Raw genomic sequence first — 19,853 nt, 5'->3', positions numbered from 1 at the left:
AAAATGTCATGATTGTGCCAATACAACAAAATAATCAAAATACAATGGAGACAACATCTCTTAGGTATGACTATCTCCTGAGGGTGACGGTCTCGCAGTAGATGTCCCAACACCTGGATCTCCAGGTGGATCCTATCTAGTGGGCCCTATCATGCCTCTGCTCTTTGTCCTCAACCCAATCTCTTTGGATCGACTAGATCTCAAAGCTGTAAAACTCGAAACTTGGTGCTCCTTGGGCAATGCATCCTCATAATGCCTTCACTAGTACTCCACCTCCTTAACTCTCAAAGCCACCTCTCTCAGGGTGTCTCTCATCGAGCCATCTGTCACCACTCTCTCCAAAGTCTTTGCTTGAGCCTTAGCTCGACCCAACTGCTCTAAAACTGTATCCCGCTCAGTGGTCAACTATGTAATCTACCATTGATGCACTAGTAACTGTGTCTATAGATGTTGCACTAATAACTGCAGAGATTTGATCTAAGCATCCTCGCGGTGCGTTGGAATCCACATCTGGATGGGTACCTGTGAAGTGGTACCCCTATCCCTCCCCCTGTCCTTAGTGCTAGTGGGGGTAAAATATTTGACCTCCTCCTTTAGGCCGACCATCTAAACTTGTCAGTCCCTCCCACCACTGCTATCACCTCTCCTACCCTCTCCTCACCCCCAACTCCATTAGCTAAACCTCCCCTCCCTCTATCCACCATAGCTCACCGCACTGATCTCTCCACCCGAATCCCTCTGTCACCACCATCCCCACCCCTATCTTCTCTCCTCCCCCGATCCCCACCGCTGTCTTCCCTCCTCTCCCGATCTCTTCTCCCTCTATCCCCTCACTAACCTTGACCACCTCCTCTACCATCTCCACCATCATCACCTCCACCATCTCCACCTCCCTCATCCAACTCCTCTCCATCCTCTTCTCGTCTCCCTAGCCTCTCAAGCTGCTCATCCTCATCATCATCAAAAGTGGGAATCATCTCCACTGGATCTGATATCCTAGCCATAGCATGCACCGCAAAAAGTGTGGCAAAATCATTGGTCATCCTTGCATCCACTATCCCATAGGCATAGTCCCATATCTGGTCGGCTAGGTGAAAGAATTCCTCAACCACCACCATGCTATCAATAGTAGGCCCCCACTCTGGTACATCCGGCCTCCATCGAGCATACAAACATGCTCCCTGTGGAACCCCCTATTGTCATCCATACTGCCGCAATACTCGGCTATGCAGGAATATCTCAATCACAAAGGGCGTCTGCCCTATCAAAAATCAAGACATGTAGACATAGGGCATCTCCATCCCATCCTCTACCCATACCTCGCAATCCATATACGGTCTCCAGATGACTGTATCGATATCATCTAGTACTCACCTCCAATGCTCTATTTTGCCCAGCTTACTTTGGACAACTATCCCTCGGTAACCATATGCATAAGCGCACCCAGTAGGCCTATCTTTGTTCACAAGTGGCCTGGCTATGGGAATATGCTCCCATGCCCATATTTGTAATAGTGTAACCCCAACTGATAGATTGTTGTATCCTAAGTAAACCACCTAATGCAGATCCCTATATAAGTGGGCTAGCATAGCCGACCCTCATGCAAATCAATGATCCTGTGTCACCATGTCCTCCAAAACCAACCCCCATCCTACTGCCAGCCCCTTCGACCTATGGTCGGGACATAAGAAACCACCTATGAATCCTGCCAGCACTGATGGTAGAGGAGCATAATCTAAATCAATGAACTCCTGCCAGGGGATCTTGTATCCGCAAATTGTATCATCTTGTAGAATCCGATGAAGTGCCTCTGTCCCGCCCTCCTCTATCTGCTCATACGGTAAAAGTGCACCTACCATGGGAATCTGTAGAATCTGGTAGCAATCCTTAGGTGTCACTGTAATCTCACCTGTCACCAAATGGAAGGTGTTGGTGTCACTATGCCACCTCTCAACCAAAGCTGTCAACAAACCCCAGTTAATCATATACTAGGGAATCTCTAACAAAGAGGATAGGCCACACCTCTCAATGATATCTCTATCTTCCTGTGTCAATTGTGGTATCAATGACCACGGTCTCAGAAATTGCTCTCACGACTGAACAACCCCAATGCACTCCTGTCACAAACAAAACAAGTCCAATATCAGTTTCCTCATCAAATCAATTTATATCAAAATCAAATTCATATCAACTTGAAACATTGAAATTCTAATCAAGTTCCACATCATATCAAATCCATTTCCATATCAAATCATATCAACTTGTAAAACAACTCAAGTTACACAATCACATCAACTTGTAAAACAACTCAAGTTTCACAATCACATCAACTTGTAACACAACTCAAGTTTCACAATCACATCAACTTGTAACACAACTCAAGTTCCACAATCATATCAACTTGTAAAACAACTCAAGTTCCACATTTATATCAACTTGAAACAATGCATATCAAATCAACATCCATATCCAACATCCATATCAAAACCCACATCATATCAAATCAATATCTGGTCAACATCAACTTGAAACATTGCAAATCAAATCAAGTTATCTCCAAAAACTATATCAAACAACTCATATTGGACACATTATCAAATAACAACAAACACGTAGAATGAAATTTGCACCCATCCCGACAAAACTGGCAAAAACCTACCTATTTTTCTTCATCCAAAATCCTACTTTACCCAAAATTTTCCACTCACATGCTAAAAAAATCTTATCTACACGCTAAGCTACTAGCTATGCGCTACCATGTCCTATCAATGCGCTACCCCATTAACCCTACGCGCTAGTCTGCACCTATGCGCTACCTTGTTCTATTGATGCACCACCTAAACTACCTTAAGCACTAAAACCCCCTATGCACTATCCTACTTTGGCTCTGCACTGCGAACCTAACCCTATGCGCTATCCTACACTACCCATGTGAGCCTCTGATAACCCTATGCGCTAGGTCTTTCCTACGCACTACCCTTTTTCGCTATGCGCTACCCTTTTTCCCCTATGCGCTTCCCTGTACCCCCAATGTGCTAACCTATTTCTATGTGCTACCCTAACCCATTGCTACGCTATCCTAATCTACCTGGATGCTACCCTACTTTATTAAACACTATGCGCTACACAACTTATCGTATGTGCTATGGTTTTTACCCGACCCACTAAACAGTTAAATCTGAGTGGAAAAATTCAAAAACATGCCTAAAAATGACAAAACAAAAATAAAAAAGGGGTAAAAAATGATGACTTACCGGTGGTCCATACGTGACAGGCCTCCGATACCTCCGAACGTGCTCGAATCGATGAGAAGCAAAGGGAATCAACATTTTGACTTTTTCTCCAAGTGTCACTTTCTCCAAAGTCAATAAGCACAAATGAGACATAATAAATCACTTTTTACCTTTTTATAGGGTAAATGAAAATTAGGGTTGCGTGGACGAGCACGTAAATTGCTCGTGGTCTCATTTATAACCCTCGCAAACATTATCATCAGAAGATGAATCAACTTATCGCATTCAACATAGACAAAAATACAAAATACAATCAAATTTATCAAAACAAATCAAATTTTCAAATTTTTGATTCATCTCTCGAGGGGGCATTATCAACATTATTTATCAAATTTGGGGCACAACATGAACATGTTGACATGACATCACATTGATCATAACCAAATCATGACGACACATCATTTTTCTTTGAATCAACATGTGCACACACGTCACTTCAATGAGGGGCAAAATGTAGACGTATAAAAATGACCACATTCCTAAATGAATATTTAATGTTCATTTTATTCTCATTCCTCTGTTTTAGTTAAATCTAATTTAATTAAATCATCCACATTCTTCTATTTAATTAAATAAATTATTCAATTTATTTATTTAAATTCACTTAAGTCCTTTATATCATTTAATTGAATAAATTATTTTATTTAATTAAATCCCTTCTCTCTACTTTTTAATTAAATTTAAATTTAATTAAATAGTTCACCCCAGTTAAATAAATCTAATTTATTTAAATCCCCAATTTGCAACCAAATTGAAATAAAACAATTTATTTTAATTCATCCTATTTATCCCTCATCCACATGCATTTTCCTACATCTCCCACTTGCCTCCTAACCCTCTTCCTAAATTCTTCTAGAACCTATCTAATCCTAATCAATTAACCTAAACCCTTCAATTATCCCCTTTCCCTAAATTTGAGGTCACTTCTCAAATTTGGAGTAAAGTCTTCAAAAGGCATTAAAGCCTTTATGCCTTCAACAAGCTAACTTATTGAATACCCCCAAATTAGGAAGGACTCTTACAAATTTGTCCCCAAAGTCTTCAAACCATTAATGGTTAACTAACCCTTAGTGGCATGGTTAGAGACTTTTTGCCTAACTTAACCCTCTTCTAACCCAAGGGTCTCATCAAGCATTCATCTCTTTGACCATGGTTATCCTTTTAACCTTTGCACAAGAGTTTACCCCTTGGGTAAAAGCTTTATCCATTGGATAACCCTAACCTAACCTTAACCCTTACCTTCTAAGGTAACCATGAGGTCTTCTCAAGCATTTAATGCTTCTTACCTCTCCTCTCAAGCAGTCTTATGTTGACAATTGTCACCATTTCATTGGTGGAAATTGTAAACATGGATTGATAACTTTCAATCCTGACCCTTGATTAACTCCTCCAATCTTGACCATCCATTGTCCTATTTTCCTTATAAATAGAGCTCTCACTCCTCAATTTTAGATAGATCCAAGCTTTTAGTATCTCATTTATACTCAATTTTATCAATACATCTAGCCTCTCTTTGTAATAGGAATTAATCTAATAAGCATTTTAGAGCATTTCTATTATCATTAGCTTAAATCATATAACTAGTATATCATGTTAGGATAGTATTGCTACTAACCTTGTCATCTTATAATCTAGTTTAGCTCATTTGTAGAATCATGCATAAATGGGATTCATTCATGTTAAAATCAATCTAAAGCATCCCTCGTTCTTGCATTCGTCATCCCTAAGTCACTTTGCTCAGTGATCTAAGAGCAAAGGTATTGGCTTGAGGGACCTTGTGAGATAGAGAACCATGGAACCTACCTTGGGAAGTTGAGTCATTCTTCATGACTCCATAACTTGCACAAAGAAGTCCTGTGAGTGTGTGGACAAGCCCTTTGAACAACATTTTCACATTTTGAGTTTCATTGAACCGCTTTTCCCGCATACACAACCCTTTGCTCTTTAAGTCTCTTCTTATGCTCTCTAGATTGCATAACACTTGCAATCTTCATCATTTCAGATGCGCTCATGTTGTCAACAATGATAGGCCTTGAAATTCCTAATGAATCATCATCATCTTCATCAGTTTGCAGAGTGACTAATGGTTTTGCCTATTCAGAGGATGTAACCTTAATGATTGCTTTCTCAAGATTTTTCTCTTCTTCCTGTTTAGACGTCTGTGTGACAATAGTTTCCATAGACTCCTTCTAAGTATTATGTAAGACCGGTGGGGATTGGGTTTTTTCTAGTTGTTTAGTTTCTGGTGGATTGTCCACTTTTGGTTGAGTTGCCAGTTGCTCAACTAAAGTAATCTATGTATTAGTGATTTCAGGAGGTTCCATATCTGGTGTAGTGTTGTCTGCAGATAGATCAATTGTATCCTAAACCTAATCAAAATATGAATAATGGTGTCATCCTTCTTCTTGACACAATAGACCCCATCAGCTTGTACAATCTCTTCTTCATCCATTTCTGGTCGATTAACAACATCTTCCTCATTCTTAGAGGAATGGGCGAGTTCTTCCATCTTTTTGATTTCATAGGCTATTCGATGGGTCCCAGTTTCAATAATTGCCCTCTTTCTGTTGAGTAGCTTCAATATCCTTGCTTTCAATATAAACTGAGCTTTGTACCGATCAACTAAAGCACTAATTTCATCTTTAAAAAATTCAGGAAAATATTGTATAAATACTTCATCAATGATTTCTTTTTCCAATTTTATCTAACAAAATATATTCCTCCCATTTATCTAACAAAATAGTGTATAAAGAATTTGAGATATCCTTTACCAGATCATGTGGATATCTACTGTAATGACACAAATGAGTGATTACATGTTCAATGACTTGCTTCTTCTCATCTTCAGTGAAGGAATCAAAATCCTCTTTGACATTGTCAAACCTATTCCTCCCTAATGTCTTCATTATTCTTTCAAAACAGGTATCAGGCTTGTAAGTTGATATATCAATAGGCATAGTTTCCTTTGGCACTTTGTTTACTGACTTTGCTACTCTACCGGTAGCTTTCATCTTTTTAGGTTCTTCTTCAGTATCAACACCCTTAGATTCTACTTGGAGAACAAGTTTCTAGTTTCTCTTCTTTGGTACATTCTCCTTCTTTGTATAGACTTTAGGTGCCAGTTCCTTTTTGGTTTGGATACTCCAAGTCACCCTTGTATTCTTTATCACCGGAGGTGCTACATCAATTTTTTTTCTTTCCTTTCCCACTTCTGGCAGAAGCAATACTGGTTTTGGCTTGTGCATCCTGGAATGTTGGTGTAAATAAATATTCATTTTGGATATTATTAAACTTACTTAAGTTAACTTAGGATAATGCATCTCTTCATAGTTTGGATTTGAGACACTTAGGGAAGTGTGCACATAGGGATAGAGCTTGTAGGAGAAATTCCACCTTTTGTGGTCTTATTTTACTGTTACACTCCACATTCGGTGGGTCATCCACCTCTTGTGGAATATTATATTATTTCTCCTACCTACCCCTAGTATTTCTTACCTACCCTTGTTTCTCATTGAGTCACATGTCATATTTGTGTGCTCATACATCCATATGGCCTTGCCTATATAAGCAGACCTATATTCATTGTATTGGTTAATCCAATTGATCATTTGCATATTGATGAAAATACAGTTTGTTCTTATCATTCTATTATCTCTTTTTATGCTTTTCATTGTGCCCTTGATCTTGGCAAAATCCTACATGGTATCAGAGCTATTGGGGCTTCATTGATTGATTTTTGGAGACATCGTGGAAGGCTTCTATTTTTGGATTTGGGGATCTTCATTTTTTGGGGGCATCATACAACGATTTGGACATCACCGTTGAATTCGGGAGGCCGTTTCCATAAATTTCGACTATAAAGTCTACCTATTTTGGTGAGAAATTTTTTTTCCCCCATTTTGGCTATTATCGTACGGATTTTGAAATTTTTTTTCAAAAAAAAAAATTCAAAAATCGAAAAATAAAAAAAAAGCGATCAAAAAATCAAAAAAAAAAAAAAAAAACAAAAAACAAAAAGTGTTTTTTTTGGGGGTCCGCAGACCCCCCCCGCAGTACGTGTGTTGCAGGTTGTACCTACGCTGCAGACAGTACCGCAGTGGGTACCACCCACCGCCACCACAGCTGGAGCCTCTCGTTGGCCGCCGAGAAACTCCCGCTGGTCTCCGCCTTCCGCCGGCCGCCTCACTCCCACCGCCGGCTTCCCTCGGCACCTCGGCTCGCCGATCTCTGTCCCTCCGGCGCCTCGGCTCCCGGCCGCCGGTTACCTCCGGCGATGCCTTCGCCCTGCCGACATCCACTAAACTGATGGACCCTCGTCCACCACGTGGCAGGCAGCCACTGGCCCGCGGTCGACCATCGTACACCCTGCACAGTGCCACATCAGCATCCGTATGACAACCCAGTCAACCACACAGTCAGCAGTCCGTACAGTACGAACGCCCAGTCAGCAGGGAGGTGAAGTTTTCATGACGGTCATACGGTCGTCAAATTTAAGATAGTGAATTGCTGATGTCAGCACCACATCAGCAATTTTTCAAAATTTTTTTGACCCCTCTCCATTGAGTTTTTCAGTTTTGCAGTCCAACTTTGAAAGGCCATATCTTGCTCATTTTCTACTCCTTTTTTGGTGCAATTTTTTTTGAAATGGGCTAAAATTTAGTGATCTTCGTAGTGGTGTGGTTATTTTCTAATTTTGGTGCACAGGTTTTTTGAAATTTTCAGATTCTCTCAGCTGTACCTATCCAATCCTCAATTCTGCAACTTCAAAGGCCTTGTTTGAGCTCATACGACCTCCTTTTCAGGTGCTGTTTTTTTTGAAAGTGCATGTTTTTTCATCTACTTTCATAATCTATGATAATATTTTAGAGATTTTGAGTGGAAATTGTACTTTTAGATATCGGTCTTATTTGGCCTATTGGGTACTTGTAAATTGCTTGGATCTTTGTTAGATCTCTTGCATTATCATTTTGAGTCTCTTTTGGCCTTGTTGAGGCAGTTGTAAAATTGTAATCAGAATTCCACTTTGCCATTTTTTGCAAGTGGCCCATTGTATACGCACTAATTATAAAGTGCCAAATCATCACTTTTGGGGGGGTGTCTTGTGTGATTGTGCCTCTCTTGTACTCTTTCCATTTTTTGTTGCAATGAGTCCTAATAAATTTCCACCTTTAACTCCACATAATTATGCATCATGGAAAATTAAAGTATGGAGTAAATTAATGGAAAAGGGTCTCACACATTACATAGATGGAACAATAACAACACCACCTGATCCTAAGGCTGATCCAAATGCTCAATTAGAATGGCTCACAAAGAATTGCATGGCTCTTGGAACCTTCTGCAAGTATGTATTAGATGACCTTATTTTTCACATTGAGAAGTGTAAAACAATCAAAGAGGCTTGGGATATGTTTCAGAAATTGTATGGTCAAGTTGATGAAATCAGAGGCTATTAGATTGACAATGAGCTCACCAACTTGGATCCCAAGAGTTTTGATACAATCCAAGATTATGTCACCAAAGCAAATGAGCTAAGAGCAAAGCTTAAGGATTGTGGAATTGACAAAAAGGATGCTCAGTTGATATTCAACTTGTTGGACAAGCTTGCACCAAAATATGCAGCATTTGTGTCTAGCTTCCAAACTCATCGTTTGATAGTGGGGAGTTCTTATGTTATGCCTTCATTTGATGCTTTCAAAGAAATGTTAATATTGGAACAATCTAAGTTGTTGAACATGGGGTTTCTCAAGTCTTCAAAGTCCAAGGCTTTGGTGGCTAATCAAGGGAATCAAGGAAGTCAAGGCAAAGATTCCAACAAGAAGAAGAAGCACTCTAAGTCTAAGCCACACCAAGAAAAAGGACAATCATCCTCTCCATCCCAAGGTGATTTTTCATCCTCTTCCAAGAAGGGGACACCACCTAAGAAGGATAAACCAACTTGTGCATATTGCAAGAAGTATGGTCATGATGAGCATCGATGCCACGCAAAGAAAGTTGATGAGTTAACTAATCTTCTTAAGAAAAACAACATCAACTTGCCATCCGCCTACACAAAGAAGGATTCATCTCCTTCTTCTTCCTCATAGTCTAAGGGAAAAGGGCAAGCATTTGTGGCTACAACAGGTTCTTCACAGCAATGGATACTTGACTCGGGTGCCTCATATCACATGGGTTCTACAAAGGAGCAATTTTTTTCATTGGAGCCATCTAAGGTACCTCACATTTACATAGGTGATGATACACAAGTAGAGGTTGAAGGGAAAGGTTCAGTTGACATGGATGATGGAACATTTGAGAATGTTCTCTATGTTCCTAACTTGTCTACCAACCTTCTCTCCATCTACCAAATCACTCACTATGGGAATGGGAAAAAGGTTGAGTTTACACCAGATTCAATTGTGGTAAAGGAACTTGATGATGATGCCTTGGTAGTAGTGGGACAAGTCAATGACAACTCAAGGCTTTATTCATTCTCCCACTTTGTGCCAAGTTCACCTTCTAGGGCCTTGCTTACTCATTTAAATTTAGAAAGTAAGCTATGGCATGAGCGGTTTGGTCACCTCAACTACCGCTATCTTCAGCAGCTAAGTACTAAAGACATGGTCATAGGTCTACCTCGAATCAGTTTTTCAGAGGGTGTATGGTCAGGTTGTTCCATGGGAAAGCATCTTGAAGAGAAGTTTGATAAAGGGAAAACTTGGAGAGCTTTGGAAGTTCTTCAACTTGTTCACAGCGATGTAGCAGGTCCATTTCCAACACCTTCATTTAGTAAGGCTCGCTATGTTCTTACCTTCATTGATGACTACTCCCGCTTCACTTGGGTCTACTTTCTCATTCATAAGAGTGAAGTATTTGATAGATTTTAGGACTTCAAGACTCGTGTGGTGAAGCAATCAGGGAAAGTGGTCAAGATTCTTCGCATAGATAATGGAAGGGAATATGTGAACAAAAGACTTGAGGATTTTTGTACATTTGAGGGAATTGATCTTCAGCATTCTGTAGCATACACTCCACAACAAAACAAGGTTGTAGAATGCAAGAATAGAACTCTCAAAGAAATGGCTAGCTGTATGATACATGCACATTCTCTTGATCCAGCTTTTTGGGCAGAGGCTATCAGTTGTGCCACACACATCCAGAATCAGGTTCCTCACAAAGCTTTGCAAGGTATTACTCCTTTTGAAGCTTGGGCTGGTAGGAAACGGATTGTGAGACATTTCAGAGTCTTTGGGTGTCCAGCATGGGCTTGCATACCTCCACAGAAATGCAAGGCATTGGAACCATAGAGTCGACTTTGCATATTTGTTGGATATCCTGAGGGTGTTAAGGCATACAGATTGATGGATCTAGAGACACATGAGGTGTTCATTGAGAGGAGCGTTCACTTTGAGGAAAGCTCTCCTAGCTTAGCCTCTCTACCTCCTCCACCTTCCTCCATTGTGGATAGTGATGTTAGTGATTCAGATGATGAGACTCCTACAACTCCGACTCGCAGGGTTACACCTCCGCAGGGTCCACTTGCAGTTGAGGAGCGTTGTTCTCCACCTCCACTTAGGCCTCGTTGGGCTCGACAGACACTTGAGTCTGCGGGTTCTCTATTTGGGGATCCTTCAGATACACGGAGAACTCGATCACAACATCAGGATCTTCCACATGCATTCATTGCTATCGCTTCCGATCCATAGACATTTAGGGAAGCATCAGGGGTTCCTGAGTGGGACCAAGCTATGGAGGAAGAGTATAGTTCCTTGATGAGGAACAACACATGGGATTTAGTCCATCTCCCTAAGCGGAGAAAGATGGTTTGATGTAAGTGGATCTATCAGACCAAGTTTGCAGTGGATGGTAGTGTGGATAAGTATAAGGCTCAACTTGTTGCGAAAGGTTTCTCCCAGGTTGCAGGTGTTGACTATACTGAGACCTTTGCACCCGTAGCCAAGATGAACTCCATTCATTCGACACTTGCTATTGCTGCAGCTCATGGTTGGGCTGTACATCAGATGGATGTGAAGAGTGCTTTTCTTCATGGTGATCTTGATGAGGAGATTTATATGGAGTAGCCACAGGGTTTCATCCAGGATACTTCCTTGGTTTGCAGACTAAGGAAATCTCTCTATGGCCTTAAGCAAGCCCCTAGGGCTTGGTACGCCAAGATGGCTCCTTTCTTCTCTCTGCAGGGTTCACCAGGTTTCATTCTGATCCGAATGTCTACATTTTGTGATAGGATGACTCTCACTTGATACTTGTGCTCTATGTTGATGACTTGATCATTACAGGGAGTACCGCATCCATCATTAGCAGGGTCAAATCTGCTTTGCATGACAGATTTGCTATGATTGACTTGTTTCTTTTGCACTACTTTTTTGGGATAGAGATTTCACAATCACCTTCCGGGATTACACTATCGCAGCCCAAGTATGCTCTTGATCTACTTGCACGCTTTCATATGGCTGATTGTAAGCCTGCCCCAACTCCCTTTCTTTCAGGAGTCAAGCTTGAGGCTCAGTGTTCTTCTCCACTAGTTGATGTCACTTTGTATCGTCAACTTGTGGGTAGTCTCATCTACTTGACTCATACACGCCCTGATATTTCATTTGCAGTTGGCATGGTTTCCCACTTCATGTAGGAACCACATGAGCTTCATTGGAAAGCCGCCAAATGCATCCTTCATTACATCCAGGGTACACATCACTATGGGATTCACTATGTAGCAGGCATAGGACTTCGCTTGGTTGGTTACACAGACTCCGATTGGGCTGGCAATCTTGATGATCGGAAGTCTACTTCTGGTTATAGTTTTCACCTTGGCTCGGGCCCCATTTGTTGGTAGAGCAAGAAGCAACATGCTATTTCTCTCTTCGACTGAGGCTGAGTATCAAGGCACTATTAACGCAATGACTGAGACCATTTGGCTCCAACAGATTCTCACAGAGTTTGGATTCACCACTCCACGATCGACAGTTCTACATTGCGACAATCAAAGTGCTATTGCAATCTCGAAGAACCCGGTCTAGCACCAGCGGACCAAACACATCGAGATTTATATGCGCTATATCCGAGAGCTCATCCAAGAGCAGGTCATTGATTTGCAGTATTGTCCTACAACAGAGCAGGTTGCTGACATATTCACCAAACCTTTCACCAAGAGTAAGTTCCAGTAGTTGCGAGCTCTCTTGGGGGTGTGGGATGTGTCATTTGGGGGGGGATCAGCTGACTTCTCCTTCCTCTCTTATGGGGGGGACTTTTTCCTCTTTGAGGTTTTGTCCTTCTTCTTTGAGAGTCTTTTGTACATTCATCTCTCTTTTGGGGGGGAGTTTTTTCCCACTGGGTTTTCTCCCTTTCTCCGTTTGTGAGAGATTGCATTGCATAGTTTTGCTTGCATTTGCATATTGTACATGGGTACCTATCATGGCGTAGTAGCCGGGACCCATCTTACATTGTTGACTTGAGTCTTCATTCCCCTAAGTTGCACTTAAGGGGGGGTTTTGGTGTAAATAAATATTCATTTTGGATATTATTACACTTGCTTAAGTTAACTTAGGATAATGCATCTCTTCGTAGTTTGGATTTGAGACACTTAGGGAAGTGTGCACATAGGGATAGAGCTTGTAGGAGAAATTCCACCTTTTGTGGTCTTATTTTGCTGTTACACTCCACATTCGGTGGGTCATCCACCTCTTGTGGAATATTATATTATTTCTCCTACCTACCCCTAGTATTTCTTACCTACCCTTGTTTCTCATTGAGCCACATGTCATATTTGTGTGCTCATACATCCATATGGCCTTGCCTATATAAGAAGGCCTATATTCATTGTATTGGTTAATCCAGTTGATCATTTGCATATTGATGAGAATACAGTTTGTTCTTATCATTCTATTGTCTCTTTTTATGCTTTTCATTGTGCCCTTGATCTTGGCAAAATCCTACAAATACCACAATATCCAGTTTTGCATTCTTTTTATTTTTAGGAGATGCTAATAGGTTATTAGCATAACCAACCGGTAAGTCATGGTTCACCTCATAACTCATATCTTCCATTTCTTCTTTCCTTGTCTCAATTGCTTGCATCAAACAAAAATTAGTGGTAATTGTGAAAACAATGTCTTTTGCAAAATGATTTACCACATCTTCAGGCAATCTCATTCTCATGCTCATCTTCTTTTGAAACTCATTGAAATACTTATTCATAGCAGCAGGGAAAGTATTCTTTACATCCTTGATGTTGTTCTTTATTTGTGCAGATACCAGTAGGTCCTTTGACCATTCAATATCACCTATTCTCAGCAGCAAATTTTGAAAACAAAATAATAACCCAACCAATAGCTGTCCATATTTGAACTTTAGATTGTTGTCCTTTTTGATAGATTGAAGATTTAGAAACAATTGTCTCCTAATAGCCTCATAGAGATCATAATCTGCATTTTCAACTATCATCCTGTAAGTTGTATGAATTGTTGCGGATGGAACACTATTTAGTCTACTGGAGTAAAATACCTGGTAGTCTATAACCATTGCTACTAGTTTCACCACTGGGTCTTTGATATTGTTAACAGAAAAAGCACGCTTATCAGATGTTGATTTGGTTAGTGAGAATACCATCTCTTTTGAAATTCGTCTCAGCTCAGGCACTTCACCGATTGAGAAATAACCAGTTACAACCTGAATGGTTTCCTTGGTAATTGTGTGAGTCCTCTCTAAGTACATATTCTCACCATGAACCTGACTCAAAATGATTCTAATATTCTCTTCCTCAAAATCTTCTAGAAAATAAGCGGCATTGTGAAAACCTTTCACGAAACCCTAGCATACTGTGTTTGAATCTTTCCATTCTCATCACAAAGGGATTTTAGTTGAGTGTAAATGTATAGTGATCCTAGATACTCTATCTTACAATCAATATAACTTGACAAATCTCCTCTTACTAAAACTCCACTCGGAACTTGTGATAATGCATTATACGACACAATTTGTTCTGCCTCTACAACTTCCATTGGCTCAGATGTAATCATTAACCTTTCTATAGCCTTTGAAGATGATTGCATTGCAGATGAACAAGATTTGAAGCCGAATTTTCAAACAAATACCTTATTTCATGCACGATACCTTGTTTACCGGTTGACCGCCCAAGTGCACATCGGTTCTATCTTCTGCAACCTTCAAATCATCTTGATTACAAATTACAATGCAACTTCGACAATTATCAGCCAACAAACTCTTTTAGCCCAGCAAGCGCTCCAAATTTCTTTCTCGAATGCATTAGGTAAAAATGATAAAGTAAAAACTCGCTTTTATCCTTTTTATGTACTGCATTAAATGCTTGCCAGTTAGGGTTACAAACCCTAATTTCACCCTCAAGGAAAAAACCGGTTGATAACATATTGACAAAAAGTTATCAAATTTTCATGCTTCAAAATTCTCTTACCGCTCATTCATCTCAAGGGGTTCGGATGTGGATTTAACGTTACACTCCCCTTAGCCATATTTAAAAGGCTTAATTCACTGGTGCAGTGTTCTCTTCACTGGGTGAAGTAACAATCTCTAGGTGAGTCATCACTTTTCGTTTTCCATATCCAATTCATTTCCTCTCTAGTTTCTTCAACATTAACTTTTTGCTTTCCTTTTTGATCCTTAGAAGAATTGAACGATTTTCTATTTTTGAATCTACAAAATTTTGCTAAGTGCCCTGGTTTGTTACAGTAATAGTAGGCCATACCAGATGATTTCCAAGGTCCTGTATTTCCTCTCCCAGTTATTCTTTTGCAATTCATAGCCACATAACCAAAGTTATTAGAGATGGTCAAATGACATTTGTTACCTTTTCCATCTCAAATGGACTAAACCGGTTGCCGTAGGGTCTTTGCTAGTTCAGGTTGACCCGATTGTCAAAATTCCTCATCCAGTTGCTATTTGGTCTTGGATGCATATTTGGTACAATATTATTTGCTCCATATCTGCAGTCAATAGATCTATATCCATACATTCTGCATGTGAAGCAATGACCTTCAAATTTCTTGGACATATACCTAGCATTAGTATTGTAGCTTGCATTTCTATTAGGTTTGTCTTTACAAACATTTGCAGTGTGACCATATTTATGGCAAACAAAACAAACAGGTTTAAAGACCTTCTTACCGGTAGGCTTCTTGATCTTAGGAGCATATTTGTTCTTAAGAGTGTTGTTCTTAGTACTGAAGGATTCACCTTTTTCAATTGTATGAAAACCAAGTCCAAAGGTATTGATGAATACTAAGAGGGGGGGTGAATTAGTATACAAAAAAATACTGAACTCAAATGCTTAAATGGTTTAGCAGTAAATTGGTATAACAGTCTTACTTTCAAACCGGTTAACACAAATGCAAACCAAATAGCAAATAAGGCATTCACCCACAGAAGCACAATCACCATAACACGAGAGATTTTGATGTGGAAAACCAAATGGGAAAAACCACGGTGAGATGAAACTCACAAGTAACTATCTACAGAATAGTAACTAGACCGGTTAAGGTCAAATCGGTTAAGGTCATACAATGTTCTTCTCTAGAACAAATCCTATTAGGAATCTCAATCTCTGTTAGGGGATAAGTTCGGTTAAAGACTACCTTGTGAGAGGATTTTAGATTCATAGATGTGAATCACCTTGTTAGAGGATTTACAAAGGCTTTTCTGGGCCTACCCAGTCAAGGGTTTCAGACTTGTCAAAGATGTGAGTAATCAACAAGTGAATGATCTAGCAAATAGCACAGTTTTCTTGGTTAGATCCATGATAGCTCATTGCTAATGCATTTCAGTATTACTTCAGTCTTTGGTAAATCCACACTCTTTTATAGCACATAGATTCGATCTTCTCTCCTAAGATTGCACATACAAAAACTCATCAACCACCAAAAATCCTAACAGCTACATCTCCTAAGACCCTAGACATGATGTCCTTAAAAAAAGAATCTGATTTCATGTCGGTCCAATAGTTTTACATTGCAAGTTCCTAGGTTCATTGCATCTAGACACATTTTGATAACACGACACAAAATAACCGTCAAAGTGTTGGTGGATGGTAACTCATCACAGGGTAATACCAGTTCATACAACTTTACCGATTACCGGTTGGTAACTCATCACAGAGTAATACCGGTTCAAACATTAAACCGATTACCAGTTGTCAAAAATGAAGACTGGGAAAATGATAACTGCCGTTTCAGTTCCTTCGTACTGCTTGAGATCCTCAAACCACTTGAGGTCTCCATATCGCTTGAGATCAGTAAACACTTTCTGCAAAAATACCGATAGCCTAAAGACTAGAACACAATACTTTGGAACAAATATCGGTTGAGTATAACTCATACATGAAAAGTGATCTCAATGCAAGTGTGTGTCCATCAATGACAATCACAACATAAACATAAAAAATGCCAACAATCTCCCCCTTTAGCATTGATGGCAACACTTAGGAAAATTTTGACATCTAAGTGTTTTACAACAAAAATATGCTGTAATCAAAATTACTCCCCCTAAGCATATACACTACCCCTTTTGCAAAAAATACAATGTATACTACTCCCTTACAAAGATAAACATGAAAGTATACATAACATGCATCAAAATTTTAAATACAGAATACTACTCCCCCTTTGACAACAATGACAAGGTATAGCTGAATAACCCCTGTTTCTATTATCATTAAAATAATAAGAGTTTAAGACAATAAAGAGTGAAACTTGTCAAAAATTGATTTAAAGTCCCGCATAAATGTCTTTATGGATAAAGACCATGACTCAAGCAATGAGGTAGCAACCTCACTTTTCATTTGCATCTGGGATACTTGTTCCTCCATGGCATCCAAGGTACTCATCTCTTGAGTGACCGTTAAGGAATCCAGATTGAGATAGCATTTCTGAAGTATTTGCAGTCTTGGTAGTAGAATCAGTTCAAGTTCCTACAAATCTCATGTCCGGTTGCTGATTTCTAACTCTATTCTTGCAGTCTGAAGTTGAAACCGATGAATGGTTTGCCCATAAGCGGTGAAGGAATCATAAAGCATCTTGAAGGTGCTTATGTATGTCTACAAATCAATTTGCAATTTGTCTTTCTGAGAAAGCACATCATTACAGAATAGACGAGGTTGACATATCTTACTGAGCAGAAGATTCCCCTCATCCAAAGCATCTCTTATGTCCTTCTGTGCCTTTTGAAGTTCGGACCGGAGCTCATTCAACTTCTTCACCATGGCAGTGTTCAGAGCCTTTTGATGCTTCTTTTGAGCATTAGCTTTAGCAACATCTTCTAGACATTGCACTTGGTCCTCTACAACTGTGCATAGGAGCTTCAATTGAGCTAGAGAGGAATCGGTACTTGGGAGATTGGTATCGGGAATCAAACTGGTGAGAGTTTCCACCGCAGTTTGAATCACATCTTCCTCCTTTTTCCTCCTTAGTGCTTCCAGTCGCTCTTGTGCAAGCATAATACTTTGTAGTAGCTCCGTTTCATTCGCAGACTGGAGGTAAATGGGACTGGTGATGTCAACTTGTTTGGCTTTACCACCGGTTGCCTTTGGGGTCTCTGCATGTACACCCTCTGCCGCTTCCTCCTTTTCCTTGGTTTTTTGCTTATCTTCTTCTGCCTTCTTCTGTTCCTCAACTTCTTTCTTTCTTTTCTCTTCTTCCTTCTTCCTTTCTTCTTCTTTCTACTTCTCTTCTTCTTTCTTCTCCTCTTCCTTCTTCTTCTTCTTCTTCTCTTCTTCCTATTTCTTCTCCTCTTCCTTCTTCTTCTTCTTCTCCTCTTCCCGTTTCTTCTCCTCTTCCTTCTTCTTCTTCTCCTCTTCCTATTTCTTGTCTTCTTCCTTCTTCTTCTTCTTCTTCTTCTTCTCTTCCTCTTTTCTCTTCTCCTCTTCATTTCTCTTCTCTTCCTTTTTTCTCTTCTCCTCTTCATTTCTCTTCTCTTCCTCTTTTCTCTTCTCCTCTTCATTTCTCTTCTCTTCTTCCTTTCTCTTTTCCTCATCCTGTTTCTCATGTCCTACCATTTCTATTGGTGTATCCAGAGTAACATCAATAGGGTCCATTTTCTCAGTGACCTATTCTCCTTCACTGTTATACACCTCATCCAATTTTGCTATTTCTGGTTCTTGTTCAGCCTTTTTGTTGGCTTCGGACACTTGGTGCAATCTCAAAGCTGCCTAGGCATGAGAGGGTGTCTTTTACCACCTCAGGGACTTTCCATTCTAGCAACAAGATTCTCATTGTTCGCATAAAGAAGAGGCCTTTATATTTTTCCATAACTTCATAAAGTTCAGAATTAGATACATCAGGAAAATATTGAGAAAATATTTCCTCTCTTATCTCCCGTTCCTTTTCTATGGCAATGCGCCATTTGTTGTCTAAAGAATTATATAAAGAATCCGGTGTCACAAGTTTAATTTTTGATGGCGACCGGTCATTAATACATAAATATTGAATGACTTCCTATTCTACTTCCTCCTTCTCATTATCATTGAAATCATCAAAATAATCTGCCAAATCACTCAACACTTTTCTTCTAATGTTATTAATAGTTCTTTGACAATGTGTCAAAGGTTTGTAAGAGGAAATATCAATATTTACCAATGCAGATGATGCCAGTTCATTACTGGTTTCCTTAGTCTTCTTCCTCATTTGCCTAGTCTTCTTAGGCTATTCTTCAGATTTAGTGTCCTCTAAGTCTGGTGTGTTGCCCTTTGTCTTCCACTTTCTCTCAAAGACTTTGGTGGGTGCAGCTTCTGGTTTCTTCTTTGCCGGTGACCACTTGGTCACTTTAGGACTCACTGAAGTAACCAGTGCCGATACAGATGGCACTGCCGTTCCTTTCTTCACTAAGGGCTCTTCAACCAGTGTAACCCTTTCCAGATAGGTGCTGATTATTTTCTTCTTAGGATCAAGCGGTGAGGCAAGTAGGGTAGTGTAGCATCCTAAAATTGCAACACTTGCAATTTCGACTGCATTTGGGTCTTCACGATGGCGATGCAACACAAAACCTGAATGGAGACCCCGAAACTTGTTCATGACATCAAAAACTGCATTTTTCAGCACCCTGGCCTGATCCCTCCTTGCACCCTGCTATCCCGGGAGGTGGGACCATGGCACCCAGCGCCCTGGTCCTTTAGGACTAGGGTGCCAAGCACCCTGGTCCCCCAGGACCATGGTGCCCAGCGCCCTGGTCCCTGGCCATATTTTGGGCCCGGTCTCTTATGGGGCTTTGAGTCTTTAAGTTTGCAAATTGGAAAATAATGTTTCCTGGTCGGCCTAAGGTTGGGAAAATCAGTCTATCAGCCCTAATTGACAAGTATATAAACTACTTTTCCTCTCCTAGAAAGAGAGGAGGACATATGTGTACAAGACGCGGAAGCGATATTCAAACATTCAAACATTCAAGCATTCAAGCATTCAAGCATTTCTTCAAGCAATTGAGCATTCTAAATCTCCATTCAAGGATAAGTGTTGCATTCAAGACAAGGATTCAACCATTGAAGAGGAGATCACATACAACATACAACATACTACATACATTACACCTTCGCATGTAAGAATACAA

The 19,853-nt window shown here is 40.1% G+C and overlaps 1 protein-coding gene across 1 annotated transcript in view; it reads left to right on the top strand.

Moving 5' to 3' along the window:
* The window catches only part of LOC131858770 (protein argonaute 14-like), a 149,227-nt gene extending 141,539 nt beyond the window's left edge, over window positions 1–7,688 (top strand). The window contains exon 2 of the mRNA XM_059212221.1: window positions 7,379–7,688. Within this exon, the coding sequence (XP_059068204.1) occupies window positions 7,379–7,688 (310 nt within the window). The remainder of the gene's footprint in view (window positions 1–7,378) is intronic.
* The last annotated feature ends 12,165 nt before the right edge of the window (window positions 7,689–19,853 follow it).

The sequence above is a fragment of the Cryptomeria japonica genome, chromosome 10, assembly GCF_030272615.1.
Source record: "Cryptomeria japonica chromosome 10, Sugi_1.0, whole genome shotgun sequence".
NCBI classification, from domain to species: domain Eukaryota; kingdom Viridiplantae; phylum Streptophyta; class Pinopsida; order Cupressales; family Cupressaceae; genus Cryptomeria; species Cryptomeria japonica.
This window is presented reverse-complemented; position numbering and strand designations above follow the sequence as displayed.